A 19,153-nucleotide genomic window follows, 5' to 3' on the forward strand; every position below is an offset into this window, starting at 1 on the left:
GGCACCAAGAACATAAGACCAGGGTCGCAGCGTTGCCACTTACTAGAAAAGTGACTTCCTCTCTCTGAACTTTAATTTGCTTATCTGTAAAATGGGATGCTACCCTTTCTCAGTGGTTATGAGAAAGAAATAAGACTTGGCCTGGTGCCTGGCATGCGGCAAACACTTGATACAATGTAGCCATTGTTTAATAACAACAAATGGTAATAGTGTGGTGACAGCCATAGTCAGAGCAGTCAGCGTGGTAATCGTAAAAGGTTGTAACTCCAGCCTGCACAGGAACCTGGCTCTGAACTGGGAAACCCAGCTTCCTCCAGGCCCTCCCTACTTGCCCTGGACTCAGTGGCAGCACCACCATGGGCACTCGATGGGAGGCCAGGTTTTTCACCTTGCAGACCAAGGAACCCAGGATATTGGACCAGGAGGGCAGGGCCCCAGAGGCCACATTCTCAACCCAGAGCTCCTTTGTCTCCGGGAGCTGGCAGGGAGATCTGGCATCTGCCAGACCCCATTCTTGGATAACAGCTTCCTGATCTCTTGGGGAGCAATTAGGGTCACTGTGTTTGGCAATGAAGAATACACGACGGGTGGGTGTTTGTGCAGCATTTGAGACACTGCGTGGGATGTCCACCTCCCATATTGGGGTTTACTACATGGCTGTACTCCTGATTCCAGCTGACCCTGGGAGGGAGCAGGCAATGGCTCAAGTAATTGGGTTCCTGCTGCCCACCTGGGAGACCTGGATTGAGGGGTCAAGTTCTTGTTTCCTGGCTTCAGCCTCAGCCAGGGATCCTTGTGAGCATTTAGGGAGTGAACCAGCAGTTGGAAATTCTCTCTCTTGACTTAAACACAAATACACACACAAACTCATATAAATCTGAATTTCAGAAAAAACAAATGACTTCTTAGTATAGCATGTCCCAAGTATTGCATAGAAGTGCTTGTATTAAAGCATTTGTTATCTCTCTGAAATTCAGGATCATGTGAGCAGCAGCCTGGCATCTGGCATCCCCAGGAGCCAGGCCACTGCCACCCGCAGGTGCGATTCTGCAGGGACCACAGCGGCTCAGGTCCAGGCAGCCAGATTCAAATCCAAGCAACCTGTTCAGCCAGCCACACTGATTGGTTCAGACAGGCATGTGACCCAGTTAGGGACTGATAGTGTTAGGGACCAGTTAGTGTCCCCCTGGGAGCTGGAGTATAAGGAGAAGCTCCCCAGGGGAGCAGGGAGGCAGAATCATTGGGCAATTGAGACCCCACCCACCCACCCCACCTCTGTCCATGCAGTGCAGAGTAGGTTGGTGGCACCGGTAAAGTCACGAGGCCACTGCTTCAGGGACAACGCGAAAGGAACTTCAAGAACCAGGAGGAAGAGCGGCCACTTGACCGGCCTCAGAGACCCTTCCTCGGTCTGACCTTTGCTCCAGAGCCAGGGGGGATGCCCTTCCGCCCCCAGGTATGCAGAGGGGCAAAGGACAAGGGCTGACTCAGCTTCTTTTACTTTTATTTTCTAGAACAAAGTAGGTGTCACCCGGCAGGGGCCCACACCTGCTGCTCTCTCCTGGTGCCTGTCACGGCCGCCCTCACTGTTGGCAGGGGTCAGCCAAGGCCAGGAAGGAAAAGGGTGGCTGAGTACGGGAAGCAGACTGCAGGGCGTGCCCACATGCTCATCTCTGAGGCAGAGGGCGACTGGCATGGGGAGTGAGGTGGCCGGCCACAAGGACAGGGCGTGCCGGGGGTCTGTGCATGGGCAGGAACCAGAGGAGAACACAGTGGCTCCATACTATGCCAGCCTGGCAACTCTAGGAAGAAGCCCTCTGCCTGGGATTGGCCAGTTGCCACTGGCTTCCCTGTAGAGAGAAAGGGGCTCTGAGTTTAGACACCTCCAGTCCTGGCCGAGGGAGAAGGCATCACAAAATGAGACTAAGGATGACTACTGGCCTCGGCTTCTTAGTTTCGAGTTCTCAGGGTGCACAGGTAGGCAGAGGCAGGGTCTAGACGGCATCACCCTCGCTGTCAGACTCAACCACGTCCAGCGGTTGCAGGCGCAGGGAGTCGTAGTTGGGGGGCGGGGTGCCCGGGATAGGCAGGGCCTGCTCGTCGGGGTAGGCCTCGGCGTCGGGACTGCGGTGGCCCGCATCTGGCTGGAAGCCGAAGTTGGTGTGCGCCTCCACCAGCTCGGCCACGGTGGGCGGGGGGCCCGCGTAGCGAGCCTGGGCTTGCCTCTGCCGCAGGCCCTTGGCCAGGGCCACCAGCTTGATGATGGTGATCCACACGAAGTCAATGATGATCTCGGCAAACTCGATGAGACACAGCACGGAGCCCCCCATCCAGAAGCCAAACTGACCGCCCAGATTGGAGAGCAGCCAGACGATCTGTGGGGGACAGAGGGGAGGGGATAAGGGCCTGTGTGGAGGTGAAGCACTCCCCTGCCTCCCAGCCCGGTCTCAGGGGACCAGCGCCAGGGCTCCCTGGGTGGGTGGGCGAATGGGGGACCATCTCAGCCCCGGGAAGTCACTCGGGACTGCTGTGGGGACCCTCCCCATCCCCACACAGGGGCTCAAGACACTCCCACTCTCAGGGTGCAGGGTTAACAGCCACGGCTGCGGGGTCCAGAGCCACCCAGACTCACGTTGTTGGCGGCCGATTCCTCGATGGTGCAGTAGTTGAATTCTTGGAAGTAGATGTTGAGTTTGACAACTCCCTTCCTGCAGGGGGCAGCAAGAAGGGCTGGGGCTGCGCCCCACTATCTCCCCCTCCCCTCCCCGCCCCGGCCACAGCCAGGGGCCTCCCCCAGCCCTCTCACGCCCACCTCGGGGAGGGCTGACGTCCACACAAGAACTGCACAGGCTATCCTTTGCAGCCAATGTACCCCACACTCATCCTGTTTCCTCTGCCCAACCCACGTGCAGTGACCCCGTGCAGGGTTCCAAAGCCTTGCACCAGCACCAGGGCACCTCCTGGCCAAGCACCCCCACCCCCACCCCTCTGCCTTGCACCTGTGGTCTGCAGAAAGACTGTGCTGTCTCACACCTCAGGCTGCTGCCCAAGCCACATCCTCTGCCTGGACACTTTGGCCTCTGAGCGGTTTGTCCCCCTCCTCTTCCTCCTCTCCCCCATTAACTCACACGTCATCTCCCTCCTTTTCCCTCAAGCAGAGTGAGGCTCCTCCCCCACCATGCTCCTGGGGCGGGGCTTGGACAAACAGCACCATGAGCTCTGGCTGTGGCTAGGGCTTCTCCAGACTGAATGTATGGACCTCGTGTCTTAGCCACCAAGCCTGAGTTTGTGTGGGACAGAGGTGTGGGTGGATGGACGATGCGGGGTGGGGGATGAGTGGACAGGTGGGTGTGTGGATGGGAGAACAGGGACCTCCTTGAGGGGGTGCTGGACTGACCCCTGGGCTGTCCTTTCTGGCTGTCACGCCCCAGGCTGCCTCCTCCAGGCCTGCCCTGGCTCTGTCCAGTGTGGGATACTGGCTGGGTTAGCTGGCCCCTGTCCGATATCTAGCTCCTCCCCTTTTCTGCCTGCCCTAGCCCCGCCCAGGCTCACCTGCTCAAGGTGACGTTGGTGCTCTGGTCCCGCTCCTGAGACAACACGTGGAAGATCCAGTCCTGGAACCCAATCCAGAAGGCAGCTGAAACACGCGGCGCCTGCACCCGCCTCCCAGTCACAGCCCCTGGCACCCACGAGGGGGCTGGATCGCTGCCCTGTATTTCCCTGAAGCCCCTGGCGGGGGGGCACAGGCTAGGACAGGGAGCAGGCGGGAGGGCACAATGGAAGCGTGGCTGCTGTGAGAGGGGAGAGGGGACTCGGGTGCCCAGCCTCTTCCCCCAGACCCAGCCGTCCTGTCCCCACCTTGGGCCCTGCACCTGCTGTTCCCCAGCCCGGAAGCCTCCTCAGCTCTGCCCCGGCTGGCTCAGCCTCAGCCTCCAGGTTTGGGCTCAGAGGCCACCTGTCTTGGGGAGGCCGGCCTTCCCTAACCACTCCGTCTAACGTTTCCCCTTCCTCTCTGCTGTCACCATCACCGTCTCCCTCAGGATCGCAGCCTCTGCACTCTCCGCTCCCAGCCAGCACCCCACAGACCCAGGGAACCTACGCAGACCGGGGCTCACATGCCCGGCCCTGCGTGGGCACTCACGCAGCAGTGGCCACACCTTGAAATGACCTAGTTTCTGTGTATGAACAAGGGGTCTTCAAAAGGCTCACGGAGGGGCCAGCACTGTGGCATAGCAGATAAAGTCACTATCTGCGGTGCTGGCATCCCATGTGGGCACAGGTTCAAGTCCCTGCTGCTCCACTTCCAATCCAGCTCCCTGCTAATGGCCTGGGAAAGCAGTGGAGGATGGCCCAAGTGCTTGAGCCCCTGCACCCACACGGGAATCCCAGAAGAAGCTCCTGGCTCCTGGCTTCGGATATCCTCAGCTCTGGCCATTGCAGTCATTTGGGGAGTGAACCAGTGGATGGAAAACCTCTCTGTCTCTCCCTCTCTCTCTGTAAATCTAACTTTCAAATAAATAAATTTCTTTTTTTTTTTTTTTGGAAAAAAAAGGGTCTTGTGAAATACATCTTGTGGAAAAAAACGATGCAAGGATTTCAAGAAACTTCTCACCAAAAATAAACTTATCTTTGAATACTGGTTTTCCCATGTACATTCTGAAGTCCTCCTGTATATCATCTCTCTGACTACCGTGTGGGCTCTGTAAGGCAAGGACTGTGTCTGTCTCACTACTGTCGTCCGGAGCACGTGTCTGGGGGGGTGTTGGTGGAGAAAGGGAGGGGAGAGGGAGGGAGGGAGGGAGGGAGAAACCCCCTCCACCCCCAAGGTCCTAAGCAGCCTACAGTTCTGGCCCAGCCACGTCCCCAGTGCAAAGGTGGGGGCCAGGAGCTTGGCCGCTCCTCCGTCTCACCTCAGAGGCCTCGGAAGGCCAGTCGGCCATGGAGATGGTCATCTTGTACTGGGTGTCACTAGAAGAGAGAAGCCCCGTTGCTGGGCCGCCGGCCCCGCCCCCGTGCCCGCGGGCCCCGCCCCCACACTCACTTGCAGGACTCCTTGCACATGCGGATGCACGTCTCTCTCTCGGCCTCGCTCATCCGCAGAGCCAAGTAGCAAGGGGCTGAGGGAGACAGGGAGGGCTCAAGACCTTGAAGGTGGTGTTTAGGGGCCCTCCTCCCGGCTCCCTCTGGGCCCCCTTAGGCCTGTGGTTAAGATGGGGGGCGTCTCCAAGATTTCTCGCCATGGAGAATCAGCGCCCCCCTCTACAGCTTGGCCTGGGGATCTCATCCCAAACAGCCGAGACCCAGCTCGGTGAGGTCCGAGGGTTATGGCGTGTGCGAAGGAACAAGAGCCGGAAGGAAGACAGGCGCCCCCTCTCCCTGTGACTCCACCAGGAACATCCGCTGGCCGCGCCCCGGCTCCAGCACCCGCCCCCCAGCGGGGCTCCTCCTCCTGTGACTCCAACCTCAAGCCCTGGCAGATCCCCGCGGTGATGGTGACAGCAGCTTTCTCACTCTCTCCTGCAGTCCACCGCAGAGACCCTGGGAGCCCACACACACATGGACACTCATGCCAAGGATGGACACACTGCCCTGTGCACGCGCGCGCACACACACACACACACGCTCATGCACCAGGGTGCACAGACACCAGCAGCCACTTCCACGAAGACCCACGGAGCGTCTGTGCATTTAGACACACACACACACACAGGCACGCTGGAAGACAGGGACACACGCACACGTCTGCGTGCATGATGGCAGCCATGTGCCAAACTCATACATACACACACTCACACACATACACACACATACACCGCTGGTCCGCTGCACACAGACGTGTACCCACAGGGACAATCACTCTCACGCCTGCACGTGCCAAGCACACACCGCGGAGAGCTCAGGAGAGAGAAGACCGGGTTCCTGCAGTCAGAGGTCTGGGGGAGGGCGTGGCCAGATGGCGGACCGCTTAGCGGACGCCCCCCACCCTGCACCTGCTCAGAGCCCACACTCACCCCAGTCCGGGAAGTCCCGGCTGTTGCAGTATTCCTGCCCGCGGGGCAGCGGGTACAGATAATGGCCGCATTGGCAGCTGGCGATCATCTGGGTTTGGAAGCAGGAGTGAAGACAGGCCTGAGGTGGGTGAGAGAGAGCACACTATGGTCAGGGACGACCTCGCCCCCTGTGCCTAGGGGAGGGGGTCCAGAGACGTTCAGGTCCAGGCCAAGGGAGCTGGGGAAGGGGGCGGGGCAGGAGAGGCGCCTCCGTGGACGAGAGGCCCAGGGGAAATGGACTCCAGTCTTTCCCTCTGGCGCTGTGTAGCAGGTGTTGGGATTCTGCAGGGGCCCTCCGGCCAGGACCCTGGCAGCCCAGGTCTCCCCAGGCAGAGGTGGGACCCCCAGGTGGCACAGGGAGGGGCTCTTTTCTTAAGGCACCAGAATGTCGCCTGGCGGGGGAGGGGGAAGAGGGGACACCGGCACACCCCCCAGTCCTGGGGATGGGCTGTGATGAGTGTCCCCTCCCTAAGCCCCAGCCTCCCAGGTTTCCAGGTGGTTCTGCCCAGCTATGTGTCCTAGGGGCCAGTTCTTAGCCCTGAGCCTCAGATGACTCCTGCAAAGCAGGCAGAGTGGCAAGCACACCTGCCTGCCCCGGGGGCCAGGAGGATTCAGCCCGAAGCCCCTGAACAGAAGCAGCTGTCACTCACAGTTCTCTGCCCGCCCAGTTTCCCAAGCGCTGACGATGGTGGCCGCCTTGCGACAACCCTGGCTGGCCGCCCTCTGCTCTGACCCTGCCCCACCCGTGGCTTCATCCCAAGCTGCCACATCCTGCTCCTCTCCCTGGTCTGGTGGGCTCCCCGAGGCCAGGAAACCGGGGCCACTGTCAGATTCAACAGCCTGGCCAGGAGGGCCCGGAGCTGGGGCAGGCAGGGAACAGGCCCTGGACTGACACGGGGGCCGGCCCAGGCCTGCTCCTGGCCAGGAGTGGACGTACGAGTGGGGATGGCTCCTGAGCCTGACCTCGGTCTTTGATGAGGCTTCTGGCCTCAGGGCTGTTGCACCGCTGGGAACAAGAACTGAGTTTTCCTGGGCTGGGGCCTCCTTCTCCATGGTCCCCATCTCCAGGTGCTGCCCCGGCTGTCTGTCTGTCTATCCCTGTCCATCCCTGGGGGGTCTCAGAAAGCTCCGTGGCAGCCAGAGAGCAGGGTAGGGCAGCTGCACGGGGCGGGCATGTGGCTGGGACGGAAAACCACACCAGGCTCAGGGTTCCCGGATGCTGTCCCCTCGTTATGCCTCAGTGTCCTTATCTACCAGGGCACATCAGGCTGGGGGAACCATGGCAGTGAGCGGCCATCTGTGCCCGGAGTCAGCTCATGCCCTGTCCCTGTCCGGAGAGGTAGGGTCTGAGCCAGGGCTGGGCTCACCGTGGGGGCTCAGGACAAGAGCGCAGCTGGCAGCTCCAACGAAAGGGATTGAGGGCAGATCTCAGGGGGACTGGCGAGGGATTCACACTGGGGTCCTGAGCTAGGCATGATAACGGCTCTACACTTCCGGATTGCTAGGGTGATTAAATGACCTAAGAGGTGCAAAGTGCTTGCATAATCTACTCTCATTAGCAGGCCCATAAATGCCACCATTTATTAGCATACTGCAGCTTCATGGGGGGTAGTTGAAGGGATAAAGTGAAGGTCACATGTTAGATGTTTGTCTTCTTCTGGGAGACCCCAGAGTGAGATCCCTATAATCCTGGGTGTCCCCAGGGGCATACCTGTCGCAGTGGGGATGAGAAGTGACTAGCCCCAGGCCTGCTGAGAGCAAGGACAGTACTGGGCCCACAGCCCCCAGAGCGGCCCGAAGCCACCTACAGGAGCCCAGCAGAGCCAGCCTCCCAGACACCCGAGGCCCTGTGGCTCAGGTTGAGGACAGGGACCCTGGGGGCCACGGGGCCTGCAGCAAACCCACCTGGATGGAGTAGGTGGTGTTGTAACTGCCGTAGAGGTTCTGCACCGGGACGTCAGAGCCGTTCACCGTGCACGGGCTGTAGGGCTCGCCCTTACGCTGCAGCTTGTCCTGTGTCCCGAAGGGTTGCTCGTGGGTGACCTGGGGCGCCCCCTCCCTCCCTGGCCTCCCAGCAAATATCGGCACAGAGGACGTGAGAGGGGACGGAGAGCTGCAGGCCCCACGCGCGCCAGAGGGGGCGCCAGAGAGCTCGCCCGCCCGCCTCCCGCCGGCGCCGGCCCTTACCACCAGCACCCCGATGGACGTCTCCGTCCCCGACATAGCGTCGACGCCCTCCTCGCGGATGAAGGGGTAGGAGCGCTGCTCGTGCAGCATGAGCCGGACGCCGGCCGTGGACGCCAGGAAGGGGACGTAGTCTTCCTGGCCGATGTCCAGGATCAGCTTCAGGCCTGTGGGGGAAAGGAGAGTCACGGATTCGCTCCCCCAGGCTGCGGGGGAGACCCCCACCCACATGCCTACTCCCTCCAGCCAAAGGGAGGGCCTGCCAAAAAGGCTGGCACCACCTGGGGAGAACCCAGGCCTGGGCCCGCGCCTCCCTGGTGTCCTGTCGCCCCACCATGGTCTCTGTGCTGTCCAGCACGTAGAGCTGAGAGGCACAGCCCTGCCCTGCCCACCTCTGCCCTCAGTAACCGCAGGGCCGTCTGGTTCCTTCCTGCCGCGGGGCCTCCGCCAGTGCCGTTCCTCCACCTGGAATGCTGTTCCCTTCACCTGGAATCTCCCGCGCTTTCTGCAGACCCCAGCCCAGGGCCCTCACTGAACCCCCGCCTAGTCCCGGGCGCTTCCTCCCGACCTCCTGCGATGCTCCTCCCACGGACTGGTCTGCAGGGCTACTTTCCCGGGGTCCCGAGCTGCACCCCGTGGCCAGGCCGATGCGGGCTGATGGCTGCTGAGCGCATGTCGTGTGCGGGCTATGGCGCAGAGCGCCTTTGTCTGGGTGATCTCCGCGGGGGCTCATGAGAGCCGCTGGAGGTCGGGGTGGTTGCTACCCCCCTTGGACAGCTGAGGACACTGAGGCACAGGGCGGGACTTTGTCCGACGCCGCTCGGCAGGGAAGCGGAGTGCCGGGGTTGAACTATGAGGGCCTTCCCGAAATTAAACCCAGCGTGTGACTCCTCTGCTGGGCTCTGGTACTGGCATCTGCCTCAGGGAAGAGGGCGGGGCTAGCACCTGGGGACAGGGCTCGGGGGAGCCAAGGCTGGGGAGGTCAGGAGCTGACCAGGGAGGGCTTCCTGGCCCGTGCCCAGCGCCCAGCCCCACCAGCCAGAGCCGTGACCCCTTCTGCAGGAGACACCAGCCTGGAGCGAGGGGGGGCTGTCACCCCCCCTCCCCCCCCTCCCCGTTCTACTTCTCTGTGACGCTCTCTCTTTAAGAACTGCGCAGCAGGGGCTGGCGTCGCGGTGAAGTGGGTTAAGCAGATACCTGGGACCCCAGAGCCCGTGTGAGCACCCATTGCAGTCCTGGCTACTTCACTTCCAATCCAGCTCCCTGCTAATGGGACTGGGAGGGCCAGGTGCTTGGGAGACTTGGATGGAGCTCCGGGCTCCTGGCTTTGGCTTGGTTCACCTCTGGCCATTGCAGGCATTTGGGGAGTGAGCCAGCAAATGGCAGATATTTTTCTCTCTCTCTCCCTCTAGCTGTCAGTCTGCCTTTCAAATAAATAAAACATTTTTTTAAGAACTGTGCAGCAGAGGGGCTAAGGGAAGAGTGAAAGCCAGTGCCACTTCAGTACTGGGGGACCTTGGGCACAGTACTCCATCTTTAGCAGTATTTCTCAGAATATTCCAGGCAGATACTATGTGCTGTGTTGTGTGTGTGTGCGCGCTGTGTGTGTGTGCACTGTGATGTGAGACTGTATACGCCTCTGCAGGGGGTTGATTTCAGGAGTCCTGTCAGTATCAGAGTCGGTGACGCTCAAGTCCCTTATGTAAAACAGTGTAGTGTTTGCACAGAACTTACCCAACGCTCCCAGATACTTTGAATCATCTCCTGGCTACTCAGCATACCTAATACAGTGTACACGGCAGGTGCACAGTTGTTATATGCACTGTTTAGGGAGTAACAGTAAGAAAAGGGTCGGTCCTGGGCGCACTTGGTCTAGCAGGTGTGGAATCCCTGGGTAAAAAGGCCGGGTGTGCTACTCCCCGTGTTGGGGATCTGACTTTGAGAGAGGAAATCCCAAGCTCAGAATGACCTAGTACGTCCGTGGTGGGGGCTGGGATGTGGCCTGGGCATAGCAGCTGGAGCTCTTGGCCATGACACTGAGTCCTCACTGCATTGGTCAGCAAATCAGGAACCCCAGGGCCTGCCCAGGGATATGAGGAAGGGAAAGGCGGAGCCAGTGCCTGGCCCCGCCCCTCACCGCGGAGCCTCCGTAGTGGCCACGCCTCTCCGGGCTCCTCTCGGCCCCGCCCCCACAGATGCTCCAGCCCCAGACTCACCAAATTCGGTTCCCGGGTTGGCCGAGGGCAGCGCCTTCTCTGTCATGCCCCAGTTGAAGACGTAACAGTTGCCGTAATCCGGGTAGAAGATGGACGTGAAGTTCCTGAAAGAAACACCCGTGGGCCGTGGGCAGACAGGGTGGTCACAGACCAGAGTTCAGGAAGGGGGAGGTGGCAGCAGCCAGAGAGACCAGAAGGGGGTCTTTTTGGGGTTACGGTTCTGCTCTCTGAATGAGCTGTTGTTTTAAAATTACATATTTTATTTATTTATTTCAAAGGCAGAATTCGAGAGAGACAGAGACCTTTAGCTGCTGGTTCACTCCCCAAATGACTGCAGTGGCTGGGACTCGGCCAGGCTGAAGCTAGGAGCCGGGATCTCCACCCTGGTCTCCCACATGGGTGGCAGGGACCCAAGCACTCGGGCCATCTTCTGCAGCTTTCCCAGGTGCAGTAGCAGGGAGCTGGATCAGAAGCAGAGCAGCCGGAACTGAGGGCGGCGCTCGGCTGGGAGGCTGGCATCCCAGGCAGTGGTTTAATCCGCTGTGCCCCAGCGCCAGCCCCAGCTGTGAGAACTGTGATCTGCCGCGTGTCCCCCAGCTCCCAACGATGTCCCTGTCCTTGTCAGAACCCCCAAACCCACTGTATGTGGCCTTCTCTAAAACAAAGGTGTTTTCAGATCTAACTGGGAATCTCGAAATGCGATCATCTTGGATTACCCAGGGGGCCCCTAAATCCAAGGCAGGTGTCGGTGTAGGAGCAGAAGGGGAAAAGACAGAGATGCTGAGAAGCCCACGTGCAGACGAGAGCTGAGGTGCACAGGTGCAAGCGGGGAGGCCACCACGGGCTGGACGAGGCAAAGGACAGTGCCCTGGTGCCCTCCAAGGGAGCCCCGCCCTGCCCCATGTCTTTCTGCTGCACCCTGATCCCTGCGGGACCTTAGGTGTCTACTCCTGGTGTTCGTGAGCTGTGGCCGCCGCAGGAAGCTCACGCAGGCCCTAAGAGCAAAAAGGGCAGCGCCAATGTTTGCTCAGGGAGCCGCTGGGGTACAGAGAGGTGGGGACGCGGGCACGGAGGGGCGTGGGCCGGGGCGGAGGCGGCCAAGGCCAGTGAGAGGCTGAAGAACTCTACCCAACTCCCAGCTTACGTCCTGGAACTGTTCCTAAGAAGTTTGTCTAACACCATCACCACCAAGTGCTCCGTAAAGCTGTCCACTGGGGCAGGCGTTGGGCCTTGTGTGTGTGTTTTAATTTATTTTCAAAATATTTTACGTATATGAAAGGCAGAGTCACAGAGAGGGAGGGAGAGACAGAGATCTTTTCCATCTGCTGGTTCACTCCCCAAATGGCCACAACAGCTGGAGCTGGGCCAGGCAGAAGCCAGAAACCAGGAGCCAGGAGCTTCTTCTGGATCTGCCATGTTGGGGCAGGGGGCCCAGACGCGTAGGCCATCTTCTGCTGCTTTCCCAGGTGCATTGGCAGGGATCTGGGTCAGAAGTGGAGCAGCCAGAATCGAATCAGCACCCATGTGGGATGCCAGTGTCGCAGGTGGTGGCGTTACCCACTTTGTCACAACACTGGCCCCAGGCCTAGTGGTTTTGACCCTGCCTGGGACACATGCATCTCCTTATCAGAGTGCCTGGGTTCAAGCCCTGGCTGTGCCTCAACTCCTGCTTCCTGCTAACGTGCACCCTGAGAGGCAGCAGGTGATGGCTCAAGTGCTTGGGCCCCTGTCACCCACGTGGGAGACCTGGATTGGGTGCTGGACTCCTGCTTCACCCTGGCCTAGTCTTGGTTGTTGCCAGTATTTGGGGAGTGAACCAGCAGATGGGAGATAGTTCTCTCCCTTTCAACTAATAAAATCTATTAAAAATATGTTTTAATACTCTTTATCTTTCGCAGGTACAACCTGAACTATTTATAGACAGAGACACTGGTGTCTGGGACGTGCAGCAGAATAGGGAAACGGGTCCCAGTTGCTGGGGTTGGTGGTGGACCCACGTGGATGCACGCAACTCCGGTCTATGCGTGTGTTCTCAAGTCTCCATGATAAAATAGCTTTGAAAAAAACAGCCTTTGGTGGTTTTTGTTTATTTTTTTTTTATTTACTCAAAGCAGAAAGCAATGGGAACAAGAACATCAAATGGTGCAAAAAAGTCAACCACACACAGGCTCATCTTTTCCAGGGGCGGGGAAGGGCCAGCCCTGGGAGATCACTTGGTCTGGCACTTGAAATTCTATAGCAGGTTCCTTTTAAGCTGGCCATTTTATGTGGCCTGCAAATGATGCTATAAATCTCCATTTAGCCCCTGGCAGAAAAAAAAAAGGGTTCCCCACCCCTATTAGGCCTTATATTCTACAACAAGCGTTCACTGAGCCATTTGATGGGCCAGCCTGGGCTGAATATTCTGGACTGGACTACCTTAAACCCCCTCACGCCTCAAAATCACCCCAGGAATGAGGTGTGAGTTTCCCATAAGGAAACAAATTCCTGTGTCACCCCCAGGGCCCAGCACCCAGCACAGGCTGCGACGGCCGATCGGGGAGCTGACCCCAGCTCTGCCGCGGGCTGGTGGGTCTGAGCCGCTGAATCAAGCTCAGAGCTTGGGTTTCCTCCAAGGCGAAAGAGGAATCAGGAAGAAAAAACGCATTTCTTCACCCAACAAACACCTGCTGAGGCGGGCAGCCGGCCGGGCACTGGAGGACAAGAGAGGGCTGCCCTTCCGGCCTGCTCTGTGCGGGACACAGAGCCCCAGCAAATGCCTCCTTTCAGCGTGGGGCTCCAGCCTGACCCCTCGCTCCATCCCCGAGACTCTCACCTTGTCCCGAGCCACCAGGGCCTCACACCCCGATTCCTGCATGAGCCTCTGCCTCCCCATCTGCTTCCCTGTGTCCAGTGGCCAGGGCGATGGCCACATTCGGGAGCCACACGGTGCTCGCCCCCGCTCTGAGCCCCCCACCAAGGGCTCCTCTGGCTCACAGAGCACTGGCAGCCTCCTTACCTTGGCTTTCGTCTGCTCATTCAACATGTTTCCAGCCTCAAGGCCTTTGCACCTGCTGCCCTTGTGTCTGGAATATTCTCTCATCGGCCTCACCCTTTGGGTGTCGTCTGCTCTGCGGCGGCCTGTGAGTGCCCATCCCCCCATGTGAAGTGCTAGACTTTCTGCTGGTTCCCGGTACTCGGTTCCTACTGGTAAGGTTGTGGTGTGCATATGGTTTGAAGGTGGCCCTTGAAGGGTCTCGAGCTGGAAGGCTGGCCCCCAGGGTGGTGACTTGGAAGGTGGTGGCATCATTTTTTTTTTTTTTTTTTTTGACAAGCAGAGTTAGACAGTGACAGAGAAAGAAACAGAGAGAAAAGTCTTCCTTTTCCATTGGTTCACTCCCCAAATGGCTGCTACGGCTGGCGCACTGCACTGATCCGAAGCCAGGAGCCAGGCGCTTCTCCTGGTCTCCCATGGGGTGCAGGGCTCAAGCACTTGGGCCATCCTCCACTGCACTCCCGGGCCACAGCAGAGAGCTGGCCTGGAAGAGAAGCAACCAAGACAGAATCCGGCACCCCAACCGGGACTAGAACCTGGGGTGCCAGCGCTGCAGGCGGAGGATTAGCCTAGTGAGCCGCGGCGCCGGCCAAGGTGGTGGCATCTTTAAGAGGTGAGGTCACTGCCCTCAGAGGGAACCGATGAGGCCTTTAGGGAACACCAGTTGGCAAGCGCGGCCCGTGCCTGCTCTCTGACGTCCCGTCCTGCCTTAGGATCCCTCCCTCTCCCACAGAGACACCAACCGCCCCGCTGGCACCGTGTTGTCTGGACTTCCAGCTGCCAACTCAGTGAGCTAAAAATAACCTCCTTTTCCTTATGAAGCAGCTGGCCTCAGGTGTTCGGTTATAGCAAAGGAGAATGACAAGGGAAAGGGAACAGGCTCCCTCCCGAACCCCTGCATGGCCACTTGCTCATTCCCTTGATTGCCTACAAAGCGCTTTGACTGTTCCTAATGGTAGAGAATGTGTGTGTGTGTGTGTGTGTGTGTGTGTGTATCTCACTGTTCCTACCTGTTGCAGTGTAATGGCATCCTCCTGATGAACGTCAGGTGTGTCAGCTGCCTCCCCCTGTCGAGCGAAAGCTCACGGAGGGCATGTGACCTCGTCCCCCGGAGGAGAAGGGCTCAGAGGTCATGAGCACAGCTCCAGGAGCCTGTTGGAAGCTGAATTCCAGCTCGGCTGCTTGCTCATCGCCGCTCTGCGCTCACTGTCTCCGTGTGCTAATGACAGCGCCCAGCACCGAGACGAGGCCTTCACGCCTAGCACCCCCCCACTCCCCAGAACTCCCAGCCGCTGCTGTCCGTTCACCCCTCTGCGGCATTCTTCCCATCAACCCTGAAGGCCAGGTGAGAGTACTTTCTGTGAAACACCTGGGTGTGCTCCTCCACTGTCAAGGTCACGCACACAGAAGTCTGAGAAACTGCCAGAGACTAAGGAGGCACAAAAGCCAACGCAGGGGCTGGCGCTGTGGCGTACGGCACCGGCATCCCCTGTGGGCACCAGTTCCAGTCCTGGCTGCTCCTCTTCTGATCCAGCTCCCTGCTAATGCACCTGGGAAAGCAGTGGGAGATGGCCCAAGTGCTTGGGCCCCTGCACCCACGTGGGAGACCCAGAAGAAGCTGCTGGTTCCTGGTTTTGAATCAGCCCAGCTCTGGCTGTTGTGGCCGCTTGGGGAGCAAACCAGCGGATGGAAGACCTCTCTCTGTCTCTCCTTCTCTCTGTAACTCCACCTTTCAAATAATAGTTGTTTTTTTTTGTTGTTGTTTTTGTTTTTTTTAAGGCTAATTGCCGTGTGGTCTCCAGGCTGGGGTGCAGGGACAGGAAATTCTCACTGGGAAGAACTGAGGAAATCCGGGTAAAGTGCTGAGTCCAGTTCACAGGGAGGGGGGCCAGTGCTGGACAAGTTACCATGGCGACAGCAGGTGTTAGCAACAGAGAAAGCGGGGTGGGGGTCTTAGGGGACTTTGCAACGTTCCTATGAATCTACAGGTACCCCCACGATAAGCAGAATCTTTGTTCAGAAGCTCCTACAGAGAGGTGGGCATTGGCTTAGCAGGTAAGCCGGCGATTAGGACGCCCGCATTGCATGTCTGAGCGCCTGGACTCCTGATGCCAGCTTTTTGCTCACGCCCCACCCGGGAGGCAGAGGTGACGGCTCAAGTAGTCCGGTCCCTGCCACTCATGTAGGAGACCCCTGGTGAGTTCTGGGCTGGCTTCAGCCTGGCCTCTAGGCATTTGGGAGGTGCACCAGCAATTGGAAACTCTCTTTTTCCTCTCTCTCTCTGCCTTGCAAAACTAATGAATGAACTTGAATCTCATACAATGTTTACTGTGCCCCAGACAATGCTCTAAGCACTGGACGTACGTTAACTCATTTAACCACCATACCAGCACTGTCCCCGTTTTTCAGATGAGAAAACTGAGGTGTAGGGAGGCTAAGCAGGGTGGCCAACATCACAGAGAGCTGACATTCAAACCCAGGCAGTCGGGTCCGGGATCCAAACACGGTTCCCCTTTCCCCAGTGCTGCAGCTGCCGCCTCTTGGGCACGTCGGAGAGGGAGAGGAGGGGGCCAGCACACAGCACAGCCCCCGAGCTCCCAGGCACACGCTGGGGTGCTGCCTCCATGCAAGCTGACGCACGGAGGTGACCTGACGCACGGAGGTGACCTGACGCACAGCTGCCCCGGGGCAGGCCGGGCGGGCCTGGGGCGGAGGGCGCTCACCGGTAGCTACAGGGCTCGGCCCCGAACAGGCAGGCCAGGATGAGCCGTTCCGCGGAGTAGCCCAGCTCCACCAGCTCCCGCTGCGGCACTTGCGAGAAGATGTTGGTGGCCTGCAGCGCGTACCACTCGGTCACCGCCTGGGTGGCGCTGCTGAAGTTCCGGAATGTGCACGAGGTCCCATTGAGGCTGCACTGCAGGGGTCAATGGGGGCTCCCGTGGGTGCGGGGGCTGCTGGCAGGGCCCCAGCATCCGCCTGCCCCTCCTCCCCCAGGTACCCAGCAGGGCAAAGAGGAGTGCTCTGGGCTGCACACCTGGGCCGCGGGAAACTGGTCAGCCACACTCCCGCTCACTAAGGGGCCTTACCCGATGCTGACGCTCACAATCACAAGGGAGCCTGCCGACAACGCAGATCCCTAGGCCCAGGCCCAGAACTGCACACTCAGACCCCCCTGGAGTGAGGCCTCGGGGGTCCTGAGACAGAGTCATCCCTTGACAAGGGTCGGTGGCACACAGCTATGGCCGCTCATCCACCCAGCAATTTGTGCCTCTGCCTTGTGACACACAAACCTGGATCCTCCTTCCACCTTTCCCCTTGTCTCAGCCCCTGACCCCGCCCCAAGCTCCAGAGCACGTGACCCAGGGCTGGCCAATCGTGGGAGCCTGTCTGCCCTCCAGTCCACAGTGATTGGTTGGGAGGTGAGCACGTGACCCGATGGGTCCGTGCCGAGGACTGTTGCTGTAGCTATGGACACAGAGGAGGTTTGTTTTCTGGAGAGACTGCTGAGCTGCTGGGATGCGGGCCTGGCACTGACAGGGGCCGTCCGTGTGGACAGAGCCTGCCAGAGGCTGAAATTGATGGAGAGCTGGAGCAAAATGGGCAGAGATGCCATCCTGATGGCAGCGTTGGAACACCTGGATCCAGCCACACCTGAACCCAACAGACCCCTGGACTTCTCAGTTACGTGACCCAATGAACTCCCTGTCTCGCTTAAGCTAGATGAGCTGGGTCATCACCTGCATCCACACTAACCGTGTCTATTTTTGGAAAAGCTTTGCAAATGCGCAAAAGAGGCACTGGCTTCCTCCAGCAAGACTTGCATCGTTAAAGCAAAGAAACTCCCTCGCTGGATGGAGCCCATTGCTGGAAGTGCGCCGGGGACCACTTACTAATCTCATGGCCACTTTACACCCCTGGGCATTGCAGGCCCCTCGTGGCCCCGGGCTGCTGCTTGCCGAGCCGGTGGGGTCGTTGGCAAAGAGGTCGAGGACCACCGGGTGGTGGGGGTCGCGCTCATCGATGAGGACCAGGGGTGTGTAGTTCCACGTGGAGAGGTTCATGGCCGCGGTGGCGTTGGCCTGGCTTGACTCGGGAGCCAGGATCCTCGCCAGGACTGCCTCCATCAGCTCATCCAAGTCCTTGAGCAAATGTCTGACCTTGGAATACCTGGAGGGGGAGAGGCTCATCAGGAAAAGCCACAGGAAAGTGGGAGCCCTTTCACTCCGCTACACCTAGGAATGTCCTACATGGCGTCCAGCCAGCCACCCGTGCATCCCTCTGGCTTTTCATCACACAATCACTCATTCAGCACCCAGTGTTCGATGAGCACCTGCTGTGCGCCAGGCACAGGCAACTCAGGAGCAAACAAGACAGGCCAGGTCTCTTGTGACTTTCTCCTCGTGGAGAGTGTTCACTGCTGCATTTTCAGAGCCTCGAACCGTGCCTGGCACACACAGCAGGTGCTCCGTGAGCGGGGACTCCAGAGAGGTGTTTGAGGTTCTCTTTAAGCCTAGGAAGCTTATGAATTTGGGATCCTGTTGCAAAGGGGTGAAAGCAAAGAAGGAAGAAAAAAAGAAGAGGAGAGAGACAGAGAGGTGAGGTGGAAACAGGAAAGAAGGAGAAAGGAGAGACAGTGAAAAGCTAGCCCCGAGGCCAGCTGTGCACTCCCAGGACCACCTACCGGAAGGGGCTGGCATTGCAGATGGTGACGGCAGGGAAGTCCATGGCCTTGAAGCCCATGGAGAGGGAGACGCTGACCTCCCAGCTCAGGTAGGTCTTGATGAAGACGCCCCACTGCCAGCAGACGAGCGAGGCGAAGAGCAGCGTGATCAGGAACCACATGGCCTTCTTCTTGGGCCCCTCGCGGATGATGCGCTTGGGGCCGTGGGTGTTGGTGTTGTCGCAGTACCACACCAGCAGCTCCTTGTAGGTGTAGCCGGGGCCCTTCTGCAGCCGGTGCAGGCACTTCAGCAGGTACTTCTTCACGTGCATTGTGGCGCCTACAGAGAGAGACCCGGCGAGGTCACGTCAGACAGGACACCAGCCTCCAGCGCGTGGATGCTCCAGTCATGGTCATGGCCAGAGATGGGGCAGCATATCCCAGCTCACCCACCCCCACCCTTCCTTCTGCCCTTCTATGACCATCCAACCATCTGCCTATCCACTCATCCAGCCAGCCAGTTACTCACCTACCCCCCCCATCCACCCATCCAACCAAAAAGCATTTATTAAATATTTAAAGGGGCAAGCGTTGTGGCACAGTGGGTTAAAGCCCCAGCCTGTGGTGCTGGCATTCCATATGGGTGCTGGTTCGAGTCCTGGCTGCTCCACTTTGGATGTGGCTCCCTGCTGGTGCACCTAGGAAAGCAGTGGAGGATGGTCCAAGTGCTTAGGCCCCTGCACCCATGTGGGAGACCCAGAAAAAGGCTCCTGGCTCCTGGCTTCAGATCAGCTCGGCTCTGGCCATTGTGGCCATTTGGGGAGTGAACTAGCGGAAAGAAGACATTCCCTCTCTCTCTGTAACTGTCATTCAAATACATAAAATAAAACTTATAAAAACTTTTTTAAAATTTTATTTGAAAGGGAGAGAGAGAGAGAGACACTGGTTCACATCCCAGATACCCATAACAACGAGCTGGACCAGGCTGAAGCCAGGAGCCAGGAACTCC

General features: G+C 58.9%; 1 protein-coding gene across 1 annotated transcript; it reads right to left on the minus strand.

Moving 5' to 3' along the window:
- Positions 1 to 1,487: 1,487 nt before the first annotated feature.
- On the minus strand, positions 1,488 to 18,486 carry SCNN1B (sodium channel epithelial 1 subunit beta; the record flags this gene model as incomplete). The annotated part of the gene is given in 12 exon segments (NM_001082775.1): positions 1,488 to 2,375; positions 2,633 to 2,708; positions 3,553 to 3,614; positions 4,911 to 4,968; positions 5,042 to 5,117; positions 6,012 to 6,129; positions 7,956 to 8,063; positions 8,238 to 8,401; positions 10,451 to 10,554; positions 16,208 to 16,398; positions 17,375 to 17,651; positions 18,166 to 18,486. Coding segments are annotated over 12 exon segments (1,926 nt in total). The 3' UTR covers positions 1,488 to 1,994.
- Between the last annotated feature and the right edge of the window lie 667 nt (positions 18,487 to 19,153).

This window comes from Oryctolagus cuniculus, chromosome 19, assembly GCF_964237555.1.
Source record: "Oryctolagus cuniculus chromosome 19, mOryCun1.1, whole genome shotgun sequence".
NCBI lineage: Eukaryota > Metazoa > Chordata > Mammalia > Lagomorpha > Leporidae > Oryctolagus > Oryctolagus cuniculus.